The sequence below is a fragment of the Stegostoma tigrinum genome, chromosome 23 (genome assembly GCF_030684315.1).
Source record: "Stegostoma tigrinum isolate sSteTig4 chromosome 23, sSteTig4.hap1, whole genome shotgun sequence".
Classification (NCBI taxonomy): domain Eukaryota; kingdom Metazoa; phylum Chordata; class Chondrichthyes; order Orectolobiformes; family Stegostomatidae; genus Stegostoma; species Stegostoma tigrinum.
The window spans coordinates 4,772,847-4,792,944 of NC_081376.1; the positions used below are offsets into that span (position 1 = coordinate 4,772,847).

The 20,098-nt window shown below is 42.5% G+C and overlaps 1 protein-coding gene and 1 long non-coding RNA gene across 4 annotated transcripts in view; one reads left to right on the plus strand and one right to left on the minus strand.

Moving 5' to 3' along the window:
- Window positions 1–20,098, plus strand: part of LOC132210893 (uncharacterized) — a 297,035-nt gene that overhangs the window by 207,886 nt on the left and 69,051 nt on the right. The window lies entirely within an intron of this gene.
- Window positions 1–20,098, minus strand: part of LOC125462404 (uncharacterized) — a 347,507-nt gene that overhangs the window by 179,217 nt on the left and 148,192 nt on the right. Inside the window, exons 22-25 of the mRNA XM_059653886.1 lie at window positions 17,862–18,021; window positions 15,470–15,549; window positions 12,345–12,525; window positions 4,315–4,470 (exon numbers count right to left, since the gene is read on the minus strand). Coding sequence (XP_059509869.1) covers window positions 4,315–4,470; window positions 12,345–12,525; window positions 15,470–15,549; window positions 17,862–18,021 — 577 coding nt within the window. The remainder of the gene's footprint in view (window positions 1–4,314; window positions 4,471–12,344; window positions 12,526–15,469; window positions 15,550–17,861; window positions 18,022–20,098) is intronic.

Consider the following 20,098-nt stretch of genomic DNA (forward strand, 5'->3'; position numbering starts at 1 on the left):
CATTGGAAGTGGTGAATGCAGGTACAATTACAATGTTTAAAAGACACTGGACATCTGAATAGGAGAGGTTGAGAGGAATATGGGCCAAATGCAGGCAAGTGGGACTAGGCTACTTTGGGAATCTTGGGTGGACCTATGGGTCTGTTCCATGGTTTATGACTCTATGACAGGATACTGGGAATGAGATTTCAAATATAAAGAGAGTTTGAAGAATCTGGAATTGTTTAACTTACAGCAGAGAAGGTTGAGAACAGATTTAATGAAGGCATTTGAAATCATGAAGGGTTTTCATAGAGTAAATACAGATAAACTGTTTCCAGAGAAGGTCAGTAACCAGCAGTGAGAGAGGCAAGGTGCAAGGGCTGGTGGCTTGAATACAGCCATAATTTTTGTTGTATAACTATATTCTCTTCATTGCACTCCTATTGAAATCTTTTCTTAAAATAAATGGCCAACAGTGACAGATGGTTTATGATGGCTGCTACAAGCACTTAGAATTAGCTGGAATCCTCCAGAACTTTCTGCAAATTGAAGCCAGCCAGGCCATTTAATACGTCATTTAATTGCTGGAGACTTGACCAGCTACCCACTGCGACTAGAAGCTGCTGAGAGATGTGCCTTCTTGCGGGAAGATCAAGGCACAAAGGAATAGTAAATTTCTACTGACCAATGGCAAGATTGTAACAGTTTTCTAATCAGCCACTGAGGTAGGCCTTATCTCGTAATGCCACTAATGATGAGGGCAATCAAAGTACTTCATTTCTCTGTGTGTCTCAGTAGACACCAGCCCGACATGACTGGAACCTGCACTTGTTGAATTGCTTCAGCATCCAGGTTTGACTTCTGCCTTCAGTTGTTGCGTTGACATCGCATGAAAAGCACATTGGCAGACAAGAGTTCTTGTGCCTATCCCCCTTCCTCTAAAAAGACTCATCTCCAGAAAGAATCTCCGACTTCATGAGCCAAATGGAGCTAATTCTCTAAGTACAAGGGAATTGTAGTATCTGCATCCCATACCCAGGAAAAAGAAATTGATATAACTTACAGATTCCAAACTAGATTGGGACTTACCGAACTCTAAATCACATAAACAAATACCAACATCTTGATTTTTCAAACAAATTATAATGTCCTTCTTCCTTCTCTCATGCTTTCTATCTTACATGCTTTTATGCATGAATAAAGTAGTGAAGCAATGCTCCTGCATTGATAAATCCTACCACTGATTTCATCTTAAAAGAGTTTGTTGTGAGTTTACTTCTAAGGTTGAAGCTCAAAAAAAGCCAGGACTCGGGAAACACAGTTGGGCTTTTTCAATAAGGGAAGGAATAAATAGGAGGCAAGCAAAAGACATCATATTACTGTCTCAAGCTTAAGAGGGGAAACACAAACATGATTTAATGCTGAGATAACAAGGTGTCGAGCTGGATGAACACAGCAGGCCAAGCAGCATCACAGGAGCAGGGAAACTGACATTTCGGGCCTGGACCCTTCTTCAGAAGGGTCTAGGCCCGAAACGTCAGCCTTCCTACTCCTCTGATGCTGCTTGGCCTGCTGTGTTCATCCAGCACTACACCTTGTTAATCCAGAGATTTTAGTCCTGTTTCATAATTTAGTCCCTAGATGCTTATATTCCCTCAGTAGAACCTGTTTCCTCCTTCTATCTATATCACTGGTACCTATGTGGACTATGAAAGCTGGATCCCTCCCACTCCAAGTTCTCAGGGGAGACATCCTGAACCTGGGCACCTGGCAGACAACACAGCCTTTGGAACTCTCAATCCTGGCACACAAAGTAGTCATGTTCCCGTCACGATACTATCCCTGGTTGCAACTACATTTCTCTATTCTCCCCGCTCTTGAATGGCTCCCTTTACTATGGTGCGTTGGTCTGTTTGCTCACAGGAACATAGAAAATAGGTACAGAAGTAGGCCATTTGGCTCTTCGAGCTTTTACCACCATTCAATATCATCATGGCGGATCATACAATCTCAGTATCCCATTCCTGCTTTCTCTCCATTAGCCATAAGGGTCACAAGGGCCATGTCCAGCTCCCTCTTGAATATACCTAATGAACTGGCCTCAACAGCATCTTGTGGGAGAGAATTCTACAGGTTCACAACTCTCTGAGTGAAGAAATTCTTCCTTATCTCACTCCCGAATGGCTTAGCCCTTAGTCTTTGACAGTGACACCTAGTTCTGGATTTCCCCAACATTGGGAACATTCTTTCCACATCCAGCCTTTCTAGTCCCATCAGAATCTTTATACGTTTCTACGAGATCCCACCTCATTCTTCTAAATTCCAGTGAATACAAGCCCTGTCCATCCAGTCTTTGCTCATATCAGTCCTGCCTTCCCAGGGATCAGTCTGGTGGATCTTCTCTGGACTTCCCCAACATCAAGAATGTGCTTCCTTACACTAGGAGACCAAAACTGCACACAGTACTCAAGGTCTGGCTTCACCAAGACCCTGTATACTTGCAGCAAGACATCCTTAGTCCGAAAGTCAAATCCTCTTACTATGAAGGCCAGCATGTCACCCTCCCTTAGCTCCTGCTCCCATCCACACATGAGGAAAGAATCTCAAACCTGCTAAACAAGTTTGAGGGCTGAGGTCATCCACACTACCTGCTGGACCCCTCTACCTGCTTCACTCATAGTCACACCCTCCAGTTCCTGACCACTGTCAGAATTCGAGGTGGTTAATCTAATGGGTGTGACTGCCTCCTGAAACACAGCATCCAGGTAATTCTCCCACCTCCCTCAAGCATCACATTGTTCAAAGCTAAGATTCCAGCTCATCAATTAAGAGCCGGAATTCCTCAAGCAATGAACACTTGTTGTAGACATGGTCATTATGAGCAACAATGGGGTCCAGCAACTCCTACATCATGCAGATACAACACATTGCTCAACCTTACATCCCTCTTTTACTTACTTTGTGCTTAATCTGATTTTTAAAAGTTCCTACTGGCTTTTTAAGAATATAACCTGTAAATATTTCCCTCTTAATCTTCAGTCTGAAAGTAATCTATAATAGATGGACAAATTAGTAGCTATCACCAGCCAATGAACTTACAGTTCACCAGAAATGCACTGGGCCCCTGATCCTGGGCTTCAACTTATTATGTAAGAAACACAAACTGTGAACCAAAATCAAAAACAAGCGAAAAGCACCTATTTCCTTCTGCTTCCAAATTCCCCAAACTCAGAGTCATTGATGTGGTGCTCCATGCTGGGTGTGATCTATCTTTCCTGACCGTGCCCAATCATTGGAGAAAACTGGCAGGATTATGGGGAAACAGCAGTGGAGTGGAACCAATTTGTAGCCCTTTCAAAGCTATGGTTCAGGCAGGATGGGCTGAATGGCCTCCTTTTGTGCTGTATCAAGGTCTGATTCTGTAGTCAAACTTTCAAAGCCCAAGTTTAAAATATTTCCATCCTTTGAAAAACCTAATGAAGATTTATCAGTCCATTGATCAACAGTATAATCGGATGTTTTCGACCTTTGCACATTTGCTAGCAGAGTATAATTTAAGTAGATTTATAGGCCTCACTTTGTTGATAATAGACTGAGATTTCTGGCAGATGAGATAGAGGTCTTGTGAAATGATGGTAGTGATCCCAACTCTTAGGCAGAAGTTGCAGGTTCAAGTTCCATTGCAGGACTTGGTGGTCATTGAAGGCGTAATGGCGATCTAGCTGAACAGCTCGATTATCAGTCTGCAATCCTTCCCATATGTTAATGGCATGGGGAAAGAGCAGGAGAGTTTCCTGGTCAGCTGCCTTGCAATGCAATGGAAACCCAATGCAATATGCTGCCCAGGGATGAAACCAATACAATGGAAATTTACAGCTGAACCATTGGAAACAAGGTTGAGGAGAAGACAGACCCACTCGACCTGCTGATTTTGAGCAATCAAATCAGCACTGAATGAGGAGCCATCTCAGGTGCTAATCACACATGCACAATAACGTGAAATGCAACTCCCTTATGTTGTTGAGACATCAAGAACTGCAGATGCTGGAGTCAGAGGTAACACAGTATGGAGTTGGAGGAACACAGCAGGCCAGGCAAAGGAAAAGGAACGCTGGCGTTTGGGGTTGGGACCCTTCTGAAGAACAAGCTGTTCCTGAATCTGTCAGTAAACACTTTCAAACCTTTGTATCTTTGGGAGAAGGGTCCCGACCCAAAACGCCAGCTTTCCTGCTCCTCTGATGCTGCCTGGCCTGCTCTACCCTTGTGTACTTGTTGCTCAATGCTTGCATACATTTGACTTGCATACATTACCATTTGCTGCCATCATCTTACCAAAGAGGCCATATTTTCCTCGTAGTGTGGAGGACCAGGTGGATCCTCTTTGCTGCACAAAGCCAATGATCTGGCATCCCACTATGCGTGGTAGGTAGGTATCTGCCTCTATTGTATACTGCCTCTGTTTCTCATCAACCTTTTGCTCCAGACGAACTGTAGAAGGAGAACAGAAGGACAAATAAAACATGATTGTCTTTCCCATGGCTGGAATACAAATCAGAGGAGAACTGGGAGAGCTGAGATATACTTGGTTGTAACCATATAAAATGTGGTGGGGGGAGGCTGCGTGTCTGCTCTATACCAGACAGACACTCAGAACTGATGCAGAACCAGGTCATCTTGCGAGACAAGTGGTTGGCTACCTGCCTCATGTTCAGACTGGACCGCCTTCTTTTGTTGAAATTAACAAGTCCTTAAAATTATTTTTGGCCTTCATCCTGCCCCCTTCTAGTTCAGTCAAGGGCTCTTTGTATTATACCAACGTAGCTGGGTCAGTAACAAAGGCTAGCACATACCCATTTTTCATGAACAGAAGCAGAAGCTGCTGGAAAAGCTCAGCAGGTCTGGCAGCGTCTGTGAAGAAAAGATCAGAGTTAATGATTCGGGTCTGGTGACCCTTCCTCATGCTGGGTTTGAAATTCCTGGGAGCAGAAATAGTTGCACACTTGACAGTGATATTTAGAATTGGAACTGCGTGAGCTGTTAAACATGAATCTTTATTAAATCTTTCTAGCAGACTCCTTCTGCTGTTTTGTATCTGTATGCTAGCCTCAAGTGGACAAAATGCACAATGTAATTTTCAATACACTACACCAAATTATACATTCGGCTTCATTCATTTTGACCTCTCTGTGTTCAATTCTATTCAACACATTTGAGTTTTATTATTGTCACACATACTGAGATAGTGAAAAGTGTTGCTTTGCGAGATACCCAGACAAATCACTCCTTACACAAGTACATTAGGGTATTGGAACAGAATGAAGAATATCATGTTACAGCTACAGGGAAAGATCAACTCTAATATGTGAGAGATCCGCTTTTAAGTCTGATAACAGCAGTAAAGAAGCTGTTCCTGAATATGTCAATATGTGCTTTCAAACTTTTGTGTCTTCTGACCAATGGAAGAACGTGGAAGAGAGTATAACCAGGGTGGCGGTCTTGGACTATCTTGGTTGCTTTCCCGAAGCAGCAGGAAGTATAGATGGAGGCAGTGGAAGGAAGGCTGGTTTTCATGATGGACTGAGCTGTGTTCACAACTCTCTGATGGACAAAGAGACTTCTGTGCTAATAAGGAATGTGTATCAAAATGACATGAAATAGCATATGGATCTCTGCAACAAAGGGCCAGACCAATTCATACCAGACAATGGTCGCAAGGATTAGCAAAACCTGTAACCCTGGGTCACCTCTGCTTCCATATTCTCTTCTGACCTCCACAGCTGTGAAGTTTGAGATGAGGATCCTGGCAGTCAACTAGATCAAATAAACACCACCACCTCAGCACTTTCAACAACCCTCTAATTGTGCACAGCAGCCCTTCCTCAAACATCGATATTTGAGGAGAAACATTTCAATGTGAACCAAAACAAACAAAGTTAGAGGACAGTAGAGGATGAATAAAAGGTAAAGGAGTCACAGACAATCTTTAAACACTCAGAGGGCCATATTGCACCAGCATTAGTAAACTGATTCATAAAGGTTTTAACTCAGCTATCTTCATCACACTGTTACTCTAGCAGAAATTGGAAAGAAGGAAAGAAACCTAAAAACTAAATGGAAACGTAAAGTTCTGGAAATACCAGCATAATACTGGAAATAAAGCCAAAACACCGTGGATGGTGGAAAGTAGAAGTAAAAGCAGCAAGTGCTGGAAATACTCAGCAAATCTGGCAGCATCTCCAGAGACAGAGATAGATTAAATGACTCAAGTTCTGAAGAGAAGTCATATTCAGCTTGAAAGGTGAACTCTGCGGCTCTCTCTATGCTGTTACTGCCAGATCAGCTGAATGCTTCCAGGACTTACTGTTTTTATTTTAAATTTCCACTATCCACAATTTATTATGGGAAGGAAATTAGATTGGCACTTGGAATCACAATGATTGCTTATCTGAACAATGTATACTAGCATGCACTGAATGGGCTGAGGGACCTGCTATTTCTACATTGGAATACACTCTCTTCATAAGCGTGAAGATGTATGCTTCTCTGAGGTCTGACCACTATTGATAACCGGCCAGATATAATTGAGCTTTTTGGATTTCATAAAGCTCTGTTGTTTGGGTTCTACAGAAATATATTCTTTCCTTTTGCAAGTATAAGAGATGACAAGACTCTAATGGAGACAGCAGACAGTCAAAGAATGTGGTCGAAATCCTAGAGTCAACACAAGGGCTTAATAAATGCTTCCAGTCTGGTGATAAAAGTCAGAAATAAGTAGTTCAGAAGGAAAAATAGTCAATTAATCATAACTCTGTTTATGTTACAGGCTTGCATTTTTTTTTAAATAGATAGTTCTGAACATAAAGTATACTTTAGCCCTCTTCAATATACTACGTGGAACAGGGATCTGGTTGCCTGCTAACTTAAATAAAAAAGGAACTTACACCAGCCCGCTTCGGACTCAATGCCAGTCTGTTCTCCAAACTGAAACTTATAACAGAGGTTACACGTGGAGCCAAATTAATACTTCATGAGTTACTGCTCATGGTTACATGTCTAGCATCAGCCACGTGGTGAGACAGGCTGCCTCTCCAGAATAACGATGAATATGGCTTAAAACAATGCCCGTTATGAGGTAGAAGAGTCAGCAACATTTCTGAAGGTTAACGTGTGGGCATCCCCACCAGCCCTGTTACCCAAACTCTCCCTGTCTGATCTTTGAGATACTGCAGTGTCACATTTCCAATATGCTTTGGAATCTGCCCCTCCCCCTTCAGAGTAAAGGGAGGTACCTCCTATTAGGGGTTCCTTGTGCCCATCAGAGGCACACCTGTCCTCTCCACCCTAGGAAGGTCGTAGCTCCCTGTAAGATACCTGGCCAATTTCTCAAACCACATCTCCCAAAACATCTTGGACCCCTCATTGGGGTAAGACACCCAGGCCATGCCAACCAGCATGCCACTATGACATGATTTCTCAGGTTGGCATGCTGTGGTCCGAGTGATACCAACATGTTAGCTCACGAGTTATATATCACATAGATCAGGTTCATCTTGAGACAGATGTCTTGAGGTTTATTTACAACAAGCTCAGTCGGAGCAGCAGTGGGAGAGGAACGGAATGGGCAAATCCAGGGCCACAGCTCCTAAGGTGATGTCACCGTTCAAAAAGTGACATGGGGCAAGAGGACTGGTTGCTTAGGAACGGACTTTAGAGACTAAGAGATTGATATCAGGAGGGAGAGAGAGTGTAAAGTCCTTACTTTTTGTAGTTTGTTAGGAATAGAAAGTCAGAGCTAGAGAGAAATCTGATTTGGTGAGTAGTGGGTAAGTTTGAATAATTGTTTCCTTGTTTATTGTTCGCAGGTTGATCAGGTTTGAACAGGCAACAGAACCTGGCCGTGTAGCACATTCCTCCTACAAAATGTGGGGAATTAGGGGCATTTCCAGTATCCACGCTGACCACGTACGCAGGAAGTGTGTTCAACTGCAGTTCCTTACTAATTGCATGGAGTGGCTGCAGCTGTGGATGGACTCACTATGGAGCATCCGAGCTTGATAGACAAAAGCCAGGAAGCATATGTCACGTACAGCAAATTAAAAACGGCCCTTCAAAAGTATAGACAGTGTAGGGGATTGCTTAAAAAGAAATTAGGAGGGACCACAAAATACATTTGGCAGATACAACCAAGGAAAATCTCCCAGGTTTTTTTTTAAATAAGTGTATAAAGAGCGAGAGAATTACCAGGGAAAGGGTGGGACATTTCAGAATGCAAAGGGGCAATCTGTGGGACCAGCAGATGTGGGTGAGATCGTAAACAAATACTTCTCATCTGTATTCACAAAGGAGAAAGACATTGTAACTGGAGATTTTAGTTGGCATGGTGAGGTTTTACAGCATGGTAAGATTAAGCAGGAGGAGGTATTAGATGTTTTAATGGGTGAAAAGGTGAGTAATTTCCCAGGGCCTAATGAGATGCATCCCAGGCTGCTGTAGGAGGCAAGGGAGGAGATTGCTGGGGCTCTGGCAGAGACATTTATTACCTCTCTGGCCACAAGTAAAGTGCCAGCTGACTGGAGGATAGATAATATAGTTCCTCTGTTCAAGAAGGGCAGCAGGGATAGGCCGGGTAATTACAGACCAGTTAGTCTGACATCAGCGGTAGGGAAAATATTGAGAAAAATTCTGACAGAGGGATTAATCAACACTTGGAAAGGCAGGAATTAATCAGGAACAGTCAGCAGAGATTTGTTCAAAGGCGATCAAAAATTGGCTTGCAAACAGAGGGCGAAGGGTGATGGTAAAGGGATGTTTTTGTGATTGGAAGCCTGTGACTAGCAGTGCACCACAGGGATCTGTGCTGAGACCCTTGCTGTTTGTTATGTACATTAGTAATCTGGCATGAATTATGGAAGGTATAATTAGTACGTTTGCAGATGACATTAAAATTGGTGATGTTATTGACAGTGAGGAGGATGGTCTCAGGCAGCAGCCTGATATTGATCAGCTGGTAAATTTGACAGACCATTGGCAGATGGAATTTAATCCCAATGAGTGCAAAGTGATGCAGCATGGGAGATCTAATAAGGGAAGAATACACAATGAACACCAAGTCCCGAGGGAGTACTGAGGAACAAAAGGACCTTGGTGTGCAAGACCATAGATTTCTGAAGCTGTCAGCACAGGTAGAAAGGGTGGTGAAGATGCTTGCCTTCATTAGCTGGGGTGTAAAATATAGGATCAAAGAAGTCTTGTTACAACTTCATAAAACACTGGTTTAATTTAGTTTGACTTATCATTGTCACATGTATCAAGATACAGTGAAAAGTATTGTATTACGTGCTAAGCAGACAAATCACACCTTACACAAATACATCAGGGTAATAGAACAGATGCAGAATATAGTGTTAGAACTACACCGAAGGTGCAGAGAAAGGTCAACTGTACATGAAAGTCCACTCATAAGTCTTATAACAGTGTAGAAGCAGCTGTTTTCAGACTGCTCAATGGAAGAGAGTAGAAGATAGTACAACCCGGGTGGGAGGGGGGTCTTTGATTATGTTGGCCACTTCCCTGAGGGATTCACAGCTGCATTCACAGCTCTCTAAAATTTCTTGCAGTCTTGGGCAGAGCATTTGCCATACCAAGCTATGACGCATCCGGAGAGGATGCTTTGTATGGAGCATCTATAAAAATTGGTAAGAGACATTGTGGACATGCTGATGTTCCTTTGCCTCTGGGGAAGTACAGGCATTTGTATGCTTTGTTAACTGTTGTGTTGACGTGGATGGATTATGGACTAAGTGCAGGTAAATAGGATAGTGTAGTGGGGTAGTGTTCCCTGGTCAGCCTAGATATGGTGGATTGAAGTATGACTCTATGACTCTTACAATGACTATGCACATTGCTATTATGTCACAGATTTATACATAGTCTGGGTGCTGTATGTACATTACATACATATATTAAATGCAATAACTTCAGACACTGTCCATGTTATGTTCTCCATTTTTCATAGAATCCCCAGAGTGTGAAAGTCAGCCATTCGGGCCATTGAATTCACGCTAACCATCTTACACCCAGCTTGGGGCTCACCTAGTAGTGAGAATGGAAAGCCTAAAGAAATCCTATCATGGCGTACAGGTTGCACACAATCACCATATTACATAATTTTATTAACACCACAGTGAATTCTCTTCACAGCTAATTATGTACCAATATGAGTAAGAGTAGGCCAGAGATAATGGGAACTGCAGATGCTGGAGAATTCCAAGATAATAAAATGTGAGGCTGGATGAACACAGCAGGCCAAGCAGTATCTCAGGAGCACAAAAGCTGACGTTTCGGGCCTACACCCTTCATCAGAGCTTCCTCTGATGAAGGGTCCAGGCCCGAAACGTCAGCTTTTGTGTTCCTGAGATGCTGCTTGGCCTGCTGTGTTCATCCAGCCTCACATTTTATTATCTAAGAGTAGGCCATTTGGCTCTTCAAGCCTGCTCTGCCATTCACTAAGGTCTGATTTTAACCTCAACTCTACATTCCTTCATATTGCTGATGATCATTCATGCTCTAGGTTATCAAGAATCTGCCTTAAAAATATTTAAAGATCCTGCATCCATTGCTTTTGGAAGAAGGGAATTCTGAAGTTTCACAATTCTCTACGAGAAAAAAAATCCTCATTCTGTTTTAAATGGACACCTCCTTATTTTCAAATTATGATCCTGTCACAAGAGGAAACGTCCTTTCAATAACCACCCAGTCAAGTCCCCTCAAGGTCTTATATGTTTTAACTAAGTTGTCTCTGACTGTTCTAAACTCCAGAGGGTACAAGCCTGGCATGTCTAGCCTTTTCTTATAAGGCAATCTGTTCATTCCAGATATTACTCTAGTTAAAAGGGAAGAGTAAAGTCACCATAGCCCCATAGTATTATAGGGCTTCTCTCTCATTAGAGAAAGAAAACTGATGGAAGTTTAATCTCATGGTCACCACGCCTCAGGTGAGGGCACAAGTTGAGAAGGAGGATGCTTCATGGTAATCTCAGCAAGTGTGGTACTAGTCTATTGAACCTTAGAGTCACAGAGATGTACAGCATAGCAACAGACACTTCGGTCCAACTCGTTCATGCTGACCAGATATCTCAATCAATCTAGTTCTATTTGTCAGCATTTGGCCCATATCCCCCTAAACCCTTCCTATTCATGTACCCATCCAGATGCCTTTTAAATGCTGTAATTATACCAGCCTCCATCACTTCTCCTGGCTGCTCGTTCCATACACGCACCACCCAATGTGTGAAAATGTTGCCCTCAGGTCCCTTTTAAATCTTTCCTTTCACCTTAAACTATGCTCTCTAATTTTGGGCTCCCCCACACCAGGGTATAGGCCTTGTCTGTTCACCCTATCCATGCCCCTCATGATTTTATAAACCTCTATAAGATCACCCCTCAGCCTCTGATACTCCAGGGAAAATAGCCCCAGCCAATTCAGCCTCTCCCTATAGCTCAATCCTCCAACCCTGGCACTTCTTCCAAAGCACCCACATCTGGGAGGCCAAAGTGTAAAAACAGAGGAGGTTTACTCAGAAAATGTTATTCTGTTGGGCAGTAAGGTGAGAGTGTTGTTTGTCTCCAAAATGGGTGATAATGTCAAGGTTACTTCATGTGGTCAGACTCAAAGTCCACCAAACTTACTCAAATACACATCAAGCATGGTGACCATTACTGTACACAGTGCTCCAGATGTGGTCTCCCCACTGCCCTGCACAACTGAAGCATAACCTCCCTACTCTTGCATTCAATTCCCCTTGTAATAAACCATAACATGCTATTAGATTTCTCGATTACGTGTTACCCGAAGAATAACTTCTACGATCCATGTGTAGTACCTTTTTGCTGTGAATGGCTTGAGTGCTATTACCATTAACATGTCTGTGGCTAACTGCTGAATTGACGAGTTTCACAACTGATATGATTCCTCTGTCACAGCTCCACAGAAAATGAAATTGAGTAAAACAGAAACTTCCAGCTTGGTTCTACAGTCGAATGAAGCTAACCTCAAATGTTTGAATATCTAATTTATACTTCCATGGATATGATTTGACACATATGGTATAATACATCTATTTTCCATTGCAATTTGCTACTTTAGGTGGTGATTCAGGAATAGATAGGCTACCAAAATAGGGTTTTAAAATAGGTTAAAGAGGGTTTAAAGTTTTACCATTTGCACCATGCAGTACAATACAAAAGCTGAAAAGTCAATGAGGAAAATTAAAATGCTGATATCTAGGAAGTATATTTCAAAATCTCTGTGCCCCAAGCTGGTTCCCAGGGAAGGAGTGTTAGATTGTTCTGATTGGACTAACCTGACACAGTAGCTGTTTCTTGCATTACATTGTTCAGTGATACAAAAAATGCAATTTTCTGTCCAGGGACTCTGGTCACATTGCCAGACAGTATCATGGGGCTCCCATGTTTTGAGAGTTTGGCTTCCAGCTGGGAGGAGAACATCTGCTCTCCATCAAGACTTTGCAAGTTTGTCCATCCCTAGAAAACAAATACCAGACATGAAAAGGCTACGATCAGGATCTTGCCAAAAAATTTTGCATTGACTGTAACTGGAGAATGACATTGCAGAACTGAATTAAGTTACATTTTGCATCAATGCAGGAACACCCAAATTCTTGAAAATTCTGGACAGAGGTGAAGCATGATAAGAAAATATCTGCAGCTCTGTAAAAAGATTCATGGTGTGGCGATGCCAGAATTGGACTGGCGTGGACAAAGTCAGAAATCACACGATCCCAGGTTATTGTCCAACAAGTTTATTTGAAATGACAAGCTTTTGGAGAGCTGCTTCTTCAACAGGCGAAGTAAAAAGATTCAACAGGAGCTAAGTGTAGCGTACACCATTGGCACTTAGTCTCTTACTTTTAGAGACATCTTCATGATTGTTATTTGTTTCATGTAAATGAAAATGGTCTAATTATCAATCAATCATAAGGGATTAGCTTCACGGCTTTGTTGATTTGAAACAGTGTAAGGTAAACACATTATAAGGTATGAAGCAAACATTAAAGCAAAACAGATTTGCGTATATGCATCTCACAAACAATGCAGATTCTGGTTCACAAGCCGCTGTCCAACCGAGTGAGCTAACACTTACAAATAACAAAAATCTATCAAGCATATGGACGTACATGGAATAGTGTAGGTTAGATGGGCTTGAGATCGGTATGACAGTCGGCACAACATCGAGGGCCAAAGGGCCTGTACTGTGCTATAATGTTCTATGTTCTATGTTCTACGTTCTACGTTCTATGTTCAATGTTCTACGTTCTATGTTCTATGCACTAATTTCTGTATAACATTTCGAAGTGAGTTGTAAACTGCTACCACCTTTTGTGAAGAATTTGTTTTTAATTTTGTTCCTGAATAAATGGCCTATAGATTTTAGGCTCTAGGTGTCCATGTCCTAGATTCCTCTACTTGCAGAAATTGTTTCCATCTACTTGTTTTCAAAAATATTTTAAAAGCTTTGATCAAATCACCCTTCATCTTTTAAATTCCATGCAAAATAAGATTAGTTTGTGTAACCTCTGTTCATAATTCAATCCTTGGCGCGTAATCCATCCTGTGTGTCAGGTGTGGTAGCAGGATGGTTTCAGGTGAGGACCCTACCTCCTTCCTACCTCCACCCCAATTAGTTCTGTGGGGAAGAGCCACATACTGTCAACCCATCTCACTACCAGTCAAGGCCCCATTACCTTCCTCCGCGATCCTCACACCATGACACACCTCCCTTCATCACTCACCCATGCACTCAGCCCCTCCACCATCTGAAGCCTTGGGTGGCTGTCATACTGGCAGTAGCCACTGGTGGTGCTGCTGAGTTGAGAAGTGATGCCAGCCAATCTCTTCTCATCACAGGGCCCTCGATTCCGAGGGAAGGCTCGTCATTGGCCTGTCAAGAGCCTGAATGACAAACGTTGCAGTGGGAGAGGATGTAGCATTCTTACTCCACTCCAGCTAATGACGGAGATCCCTGCCACCTCCACAAGATTCTACCATTGAAGCACAATAGGGCCAAAGAGATCTAAAGGACAGAGAAAGACTCTTTCTCCCATAATGTCTGCACTAGTCACAAACAACCACCAAAGTATTCTAATCCTATTTTAAAGATTTTTTTTAAGTTCACAGGATGAAGGCATCACTGGCTAGGCCAGCATTTATTGCCCATCCCTAATTGCCCAGAGGGCAGTTAACAGTCAGTCAATCACAATTCTGTAGGTCTGAAGACAAAAATATGTAAGCCAGACCAGATAAGGATGACAATTTCCTTCCCTAAAGGGCATTAGTGGACCAGATGGTTTTTCTTTCCCCCAACAATCAGCAATGGATTCATGGTCATCAGTAAACTCTTGATTCCAGATATTTGTTGAATTCAACTTCAACCATCTGCTGTGGCAGGATTCGAACCCAGGTCCCCAGAACATTACCTGGGTCTCTGGATTAACAATCCAGTGGTAATACCACTAGGCCATTACCTTCCCAATTTTCATGAACTTGGTCCATAACCTTTCAATGCCGTGGCATCCCAAGTGGATGCAACACTCAGGTAATCCAAATCTGCACACCCTACAATGCCAATATATCCTTTAGAAGATGTGGTAGTCCCGGTATGAACAAGCCAGGACTTAGTATAGCTGAAAATTGACTCCTGTCCCACTTTGTCCTCTAGTATTGAAGATATACAGGCCACTATTCCATGAGTATTTTCATCACTTTCTGTAGTTATTCATGACACATTAATAATCTGAAAGCCTGGACCTCCAAGTCATTTTGGAGCTCTACCCTTTATAATGTCTGCCTGCCTTTTCTCCCATCCTCATTTCTGAAAGTTGGGTTATGGATTGCTATTGACTTGGCCCACACATATTGCAGTACTTCACTATTGCCTTCCATAGGGCAGGTGACCAGAAATGTCTTCCACGACTGTAGCCTGCCCTCAGATGTACTGGAATGTTCTGCAGATTAATAACCAGTCCCTTTGGCCGCATTGTGAATACATTTCCAAAGTCATAGCATGGACTCGAACTAAGGGCTCCTGACCCAGAGGTAAGGATGAGGCCCATCTATATATAATAAATCCTGTCCTATTTATTCCTCGTTAAGCCTAACGTGAGCTGCCCTTGCATTTATCATAATTGTGTGAAATCCACTTCATCATAACATGCCCATTTTGAAGGGTTGGATGAAAACATTCACAGTTCTCCCTAAATCACAACTTAAAAAGCAACAAAACCCACAAGAGCAATCAACAACAGACTAATTACTTTACAGAGGCTATTGCAAATTGATCGATGCTGGAACACGGCAGATTTAGGTCACTGTGAATGGAACAGGTCACATGAACACAGCAGGGTAACACACATGCTGCAAATATACGCCAACACTGGCATTCTCGTAGAAAGCTACTTGCCAACTCTACCTTAATATAATACAAGTCTTTGTCGTCTATGAGGATTTCCAGCTGTCCTGTGCGGGAGTGTTTCATTTTTGTAATCTCTCCTGCAAAACCAAAATCAAGAGCATTAGCTGTGTGCATAACATATGCGCCAATATGACTGCAGCTGTATTGTAACACTTTCCAGAGCATGTTGCCTTTGGGAAAACAGACTTTCTATTTCCTGCTGATCCTGGATCTATTGAATGCTTTATAGCAGAGGTGGGTAGTAGAACCCAGCCACAATAATGGTACCCTTCCAATAATGAAGAGCACGAAAAGCTACAGCAGCCTTCCATGAGGTTACAGTGCAACGCTATAACCTAACTTTCAGCCGAGAAAAGTAAGTAGACGGAGAATCAATTCAGTTTAAAAAGGAACTGGACAAATATTTGGCTCTACAGCAACAGCCTGCATTTATTTAATGCCTTTGCCACAGCGAGGGAGCTTCACACAACTGCCGTCAGACAAAAACAAATTCCTAAATAAAAGCCGAAGGAACTGTGGATGCTGGAAATCAGAAACAAAAACAGAAATTGCTGGAAAAGCTCGGCAGGTTTAGCAGCATCTATGAAGCGAAATCAGAGCAAACGTTTTGGGTCCACTGACCCTTCCTCAGAACTCATAGCTGCTTGGAAAAGGTTGATATGTACGCTTACAATTTGGGAGGAGGCGTGATGGGAAGAGGAAGAGCGGAGGGAGGCAGGGAGACAGCGAGAGAGAGAGAGCGCGAGAGAGAGCGCGAGAGAGAGAGAGAGAGAGAGCGCGAGAGACAGCGAGAGCGAGAGAGAGAGCGAGAGAGAGAGCGAGAGATGTTCCAGCAAGCCTGAGACGGAGATGTTGGCCAGGGGACAAGGTGGTGTGTTACTGCGGACGCTAGAAATCTGAGATCAGAACAGAAATTGTGGCAAATTCTCAGCAGGTCGGGCAGCACCTGCAAATCAGAGTGGACACTCCAGATCCATGACCTTTCACCAATGACCTGAAGCATTCACTCCATTTCTCTCTTTGTTGATGCTGCCGCATTTGCTGTGGATTCACTATGAGAAAACATTTGACACTGAGCTACAGAATAAGATGCTAGGACCGATAGTCTAAAGATCGCCCAAACAGTCATTTTAAAAATGACGACAATAAGGTGTAAAGAGAGGGAAGACAAGTTAATGGACAGAATTTGAGAACTTGTTCTGAAAGGTCCTCCTAATTTTTAGGTGGTTATTGGGCATTAAGTGATAACCTTTGGCATAAACAAGCAGAAAAGAAGTTAGGCAATCCACTCCACTCCCCACACCCTCAACCTGTTGTTTACCTTTAAAATACCAAAGAGGAAAGTGTCCCTTGGATGCTTGCATTTTTACAGCAGCATCATATCAACATCTGAAATAGGAGGAGCAGGCCATTCGATATGATCAAGGTTGATTTGTGTCTCAAATCCTACCTAACCCCAATAACCACTGATTCCTTGGCCGGATAAGAAAGTATCTTTGTCTGATCACCACACACCGAGGCTGAGTTCCAAAATCACACAACCAACGGGATGGAATCAGCAGATATAGAAACATAGAAAATAGGAGCTGGAGGAGGCCATTTGGCCCTTCTAGCCTATTCTGTCATTTTAAATACGATCACGGCAGATCATCCAACTCAGTCCCCTGTTCCTGCTTTTGCTCCATACCCTTTGATCACTTTATTCCTGAAAACTAAATCGTTTTCACAGAAAGCTTCAAAATTTTGGCCTCAGTTGCCTTTTGTGGCAGAGAATTCCTCTCTGGGTAAAGAAATTTCTCGTCATCTCTATCCTAAATGGCATATCCCATATCCTTAGACTGTGACCCTTGGTTCTGTACTTCCCAGTCATTGGAAACAAACCTTCCTGTTTTTAATCTTCTTTATATACAGTAATTCTGCCTCTAACTGAAGCACATTACTATCAATTGTTTGCCCCTTAAATGTAAACTCAGACTGATCATTGAGACCTTCAATGTTTGTAGAAATTTGATGCACCCGATCAAAACACATAGGAAATGGAAGATAACAAGGTGTAGAGCTGGATGAACACAGCAGGCCAAGCAGCAGAGGAGCAGGAAAGCTGGCGTTTCAGGCCCAGACCCTTCAGAAACGTCAGCTTTCCTGCTCCTCTGATGCTGCTTGGCTTGCAGTGTTCATCCAGCTCTACGCCTTGTTATCTCAAATTCTCCAGCATCTGCAGTTCCTACTATCTATGAAATGGAAGCTCAATGATTATTGCCATTCTATCAACCCACTATCACTGTGAGGAGCAAGCATAGTCTAATTGTTGCAGGACTGGTTTCAATAAACTTTGCATTTGCAAAACATCTAGAGTTCTGTAAAGTAAAAGCTACACAACTGAGCTTACCATCTATTTTTATCTTTCGCTTTGGGTGAATAATTTTTGCTGATAGTTTTCGCGTTGAGTAGTTCAGCTGAAAGTCAACAGCTACATCCCTGTTCACGATGGACTGCGGGGTTCCCATAAAAAAGTGCAGCGCAGCCTCGGCCGGGAACCAGCTATTCTTCTGAAACAAAAAAGAAATATAGTTGTCAGGTTGAACTGTCATGTATATAAAGACAATATTTAGAAAAACAACCAGCATAGTGATCCAATGCTGATGGTGTCAATACTTTCTGAATAAACTGTAGCGGCACAGTGGGTCGGGGCCCAGGTTTAACTCCAGTCTCTGCCAACTGTTGTGTAGAGATCCCACATTCTCCCTGTGTCTGCACAAGTTTCCTCCATGCACTTCGATTTCCTCCCACAGGCCGAAGATGTGCAGGCTGGGTTCATTAGCCATAAGAATTGCAGAGTAATAAAGATAGGATAGGGGGGAAGGTCTGGGTAGGATGCTCTTTGTGGGGTGGGGGGGTCAGTGTGGACTCAATGAGCCGAATGGCCTGCTTCCACACGGTAGGGATTCTATGATTGCATCAAAATGTTATATTATTTTTAATAAATATTGCTTACATTTTAGCAGCATTTTTACTTTTAAATTCTCTAATGAAATTACTAGCATATAAAGTTGAGCAAACGACATTTGTGGCACAGTGTTAATGTCCCTGTTTCTGGACCAGGAAACCTGGCTTTGAGTCCCACCTGCTCTAGAGATGCATCATAACATCTCTGAACAGGTTGATTACAAAATATCTGTTAAGCAAATGGCCAATTGAAGATAATTAGTTAAGTTTGCAATGTGCCCCATTTTCACTTGCTAGCCTCAGCATATATTCACACTGGGCCTTTTGTCCTTTACAGATCAAAAAGTAAAAGCATCCTGGCATTGCTCCTCTTTTAAATTCAACATAAATACGGAGAACAAATAGGTCCAAGAGAATGCCTCAATCAACCAGAGTCCATTTACCAACCACTCAATGCCTTTTTCTTTTGCAGTATAAATTGTTGTTCCCTTTCAGAATAGGTATTCTTGCAGTTTTAACCTGATGAGTGCAAGACAAAATGCTTCACCAGCATGTCCCTTTTCTCAGCAATACTCCAGTACTACAATGCACCTATTACATATAAGCCAAACTACTTTTAAGTCTAACTGCTTCCCTTTTGTCACCAACCAATTACGTGTAGACGCCTGAAACATTTTATAACTCTCTCCAGAGTGTGAAGAAAAAGCTCATAAAATCCAGCCAGAGACAGTTACAATCTGTATGAGTGAACTGCTATTACCCAAGAGCAAAGGGGTCTTGTGGCACAGTGGTAATGTCCCTGCCACTGGACCAGGATGCCTGTATTCAAGCCCCACCTGCTTCAAACAGGAAGGAAACTAACAACAAGGGCACATGAACACCAACTGGCTACAAAAAGACATGACCAATACTCACTCATCTCTATCCACATGGACAAGGAGAACCACCATTTCGACTGGGACAACACCAAGATCCTGGGACAGGCTAGGCAGAGACAACAAACCAGCTCGGTGAGCCAACCAACCTCAACACCCACAACCCGAGCTACAGATCTACTCCAAAACCTTAGTCAGCCTTCCTGCTCCTCTGATGCTGCTTGGCCTGCTGCATTCATCCAGCTCTGCACCTTGTTATCTCAGATTCTCCAGCATCTGCAGTTCCTGCTATCGCTGGCTTATGTTTTTGCATTTCTTTTAGTACCAGCTATTGACAGTCTGTGTTTAAATACATCCTTGTCTTTGAGCGAACTGTATTTCACCTCCTTCTCAAAGATTTCTGACTGACATTTTGCCAAGTCAGTCACTTTGGAAATGGTCGGCAGTTATTGCATCAACAAACACACACTTTAATAACCGATGAGGTGTCAGTTTAACCTTGCTTGCTGCATGGCGTTAGCGTTAGAAAAATAAATACATTTTGTCAGGATTGAAATACAAATTATTAATCTGCGATCATATAACTGAGCATTTCCCTTATTTTTTAAATGTCAGTTTGTTTTACAAAGGCCAAGCGCTACAAATTTCGCTCAGCCTATAACAAATTAATAAAATAAACTGGAAGATGAATTCTTTCTCTGATGATTGAGTAGACTGGGAACCAGTCTCAGTCCCAACATCTAAATGGTGCAAATTGAAAAGCCCTTCCATAAGCATGGAACATTCACAACATTAATCAAAGGAG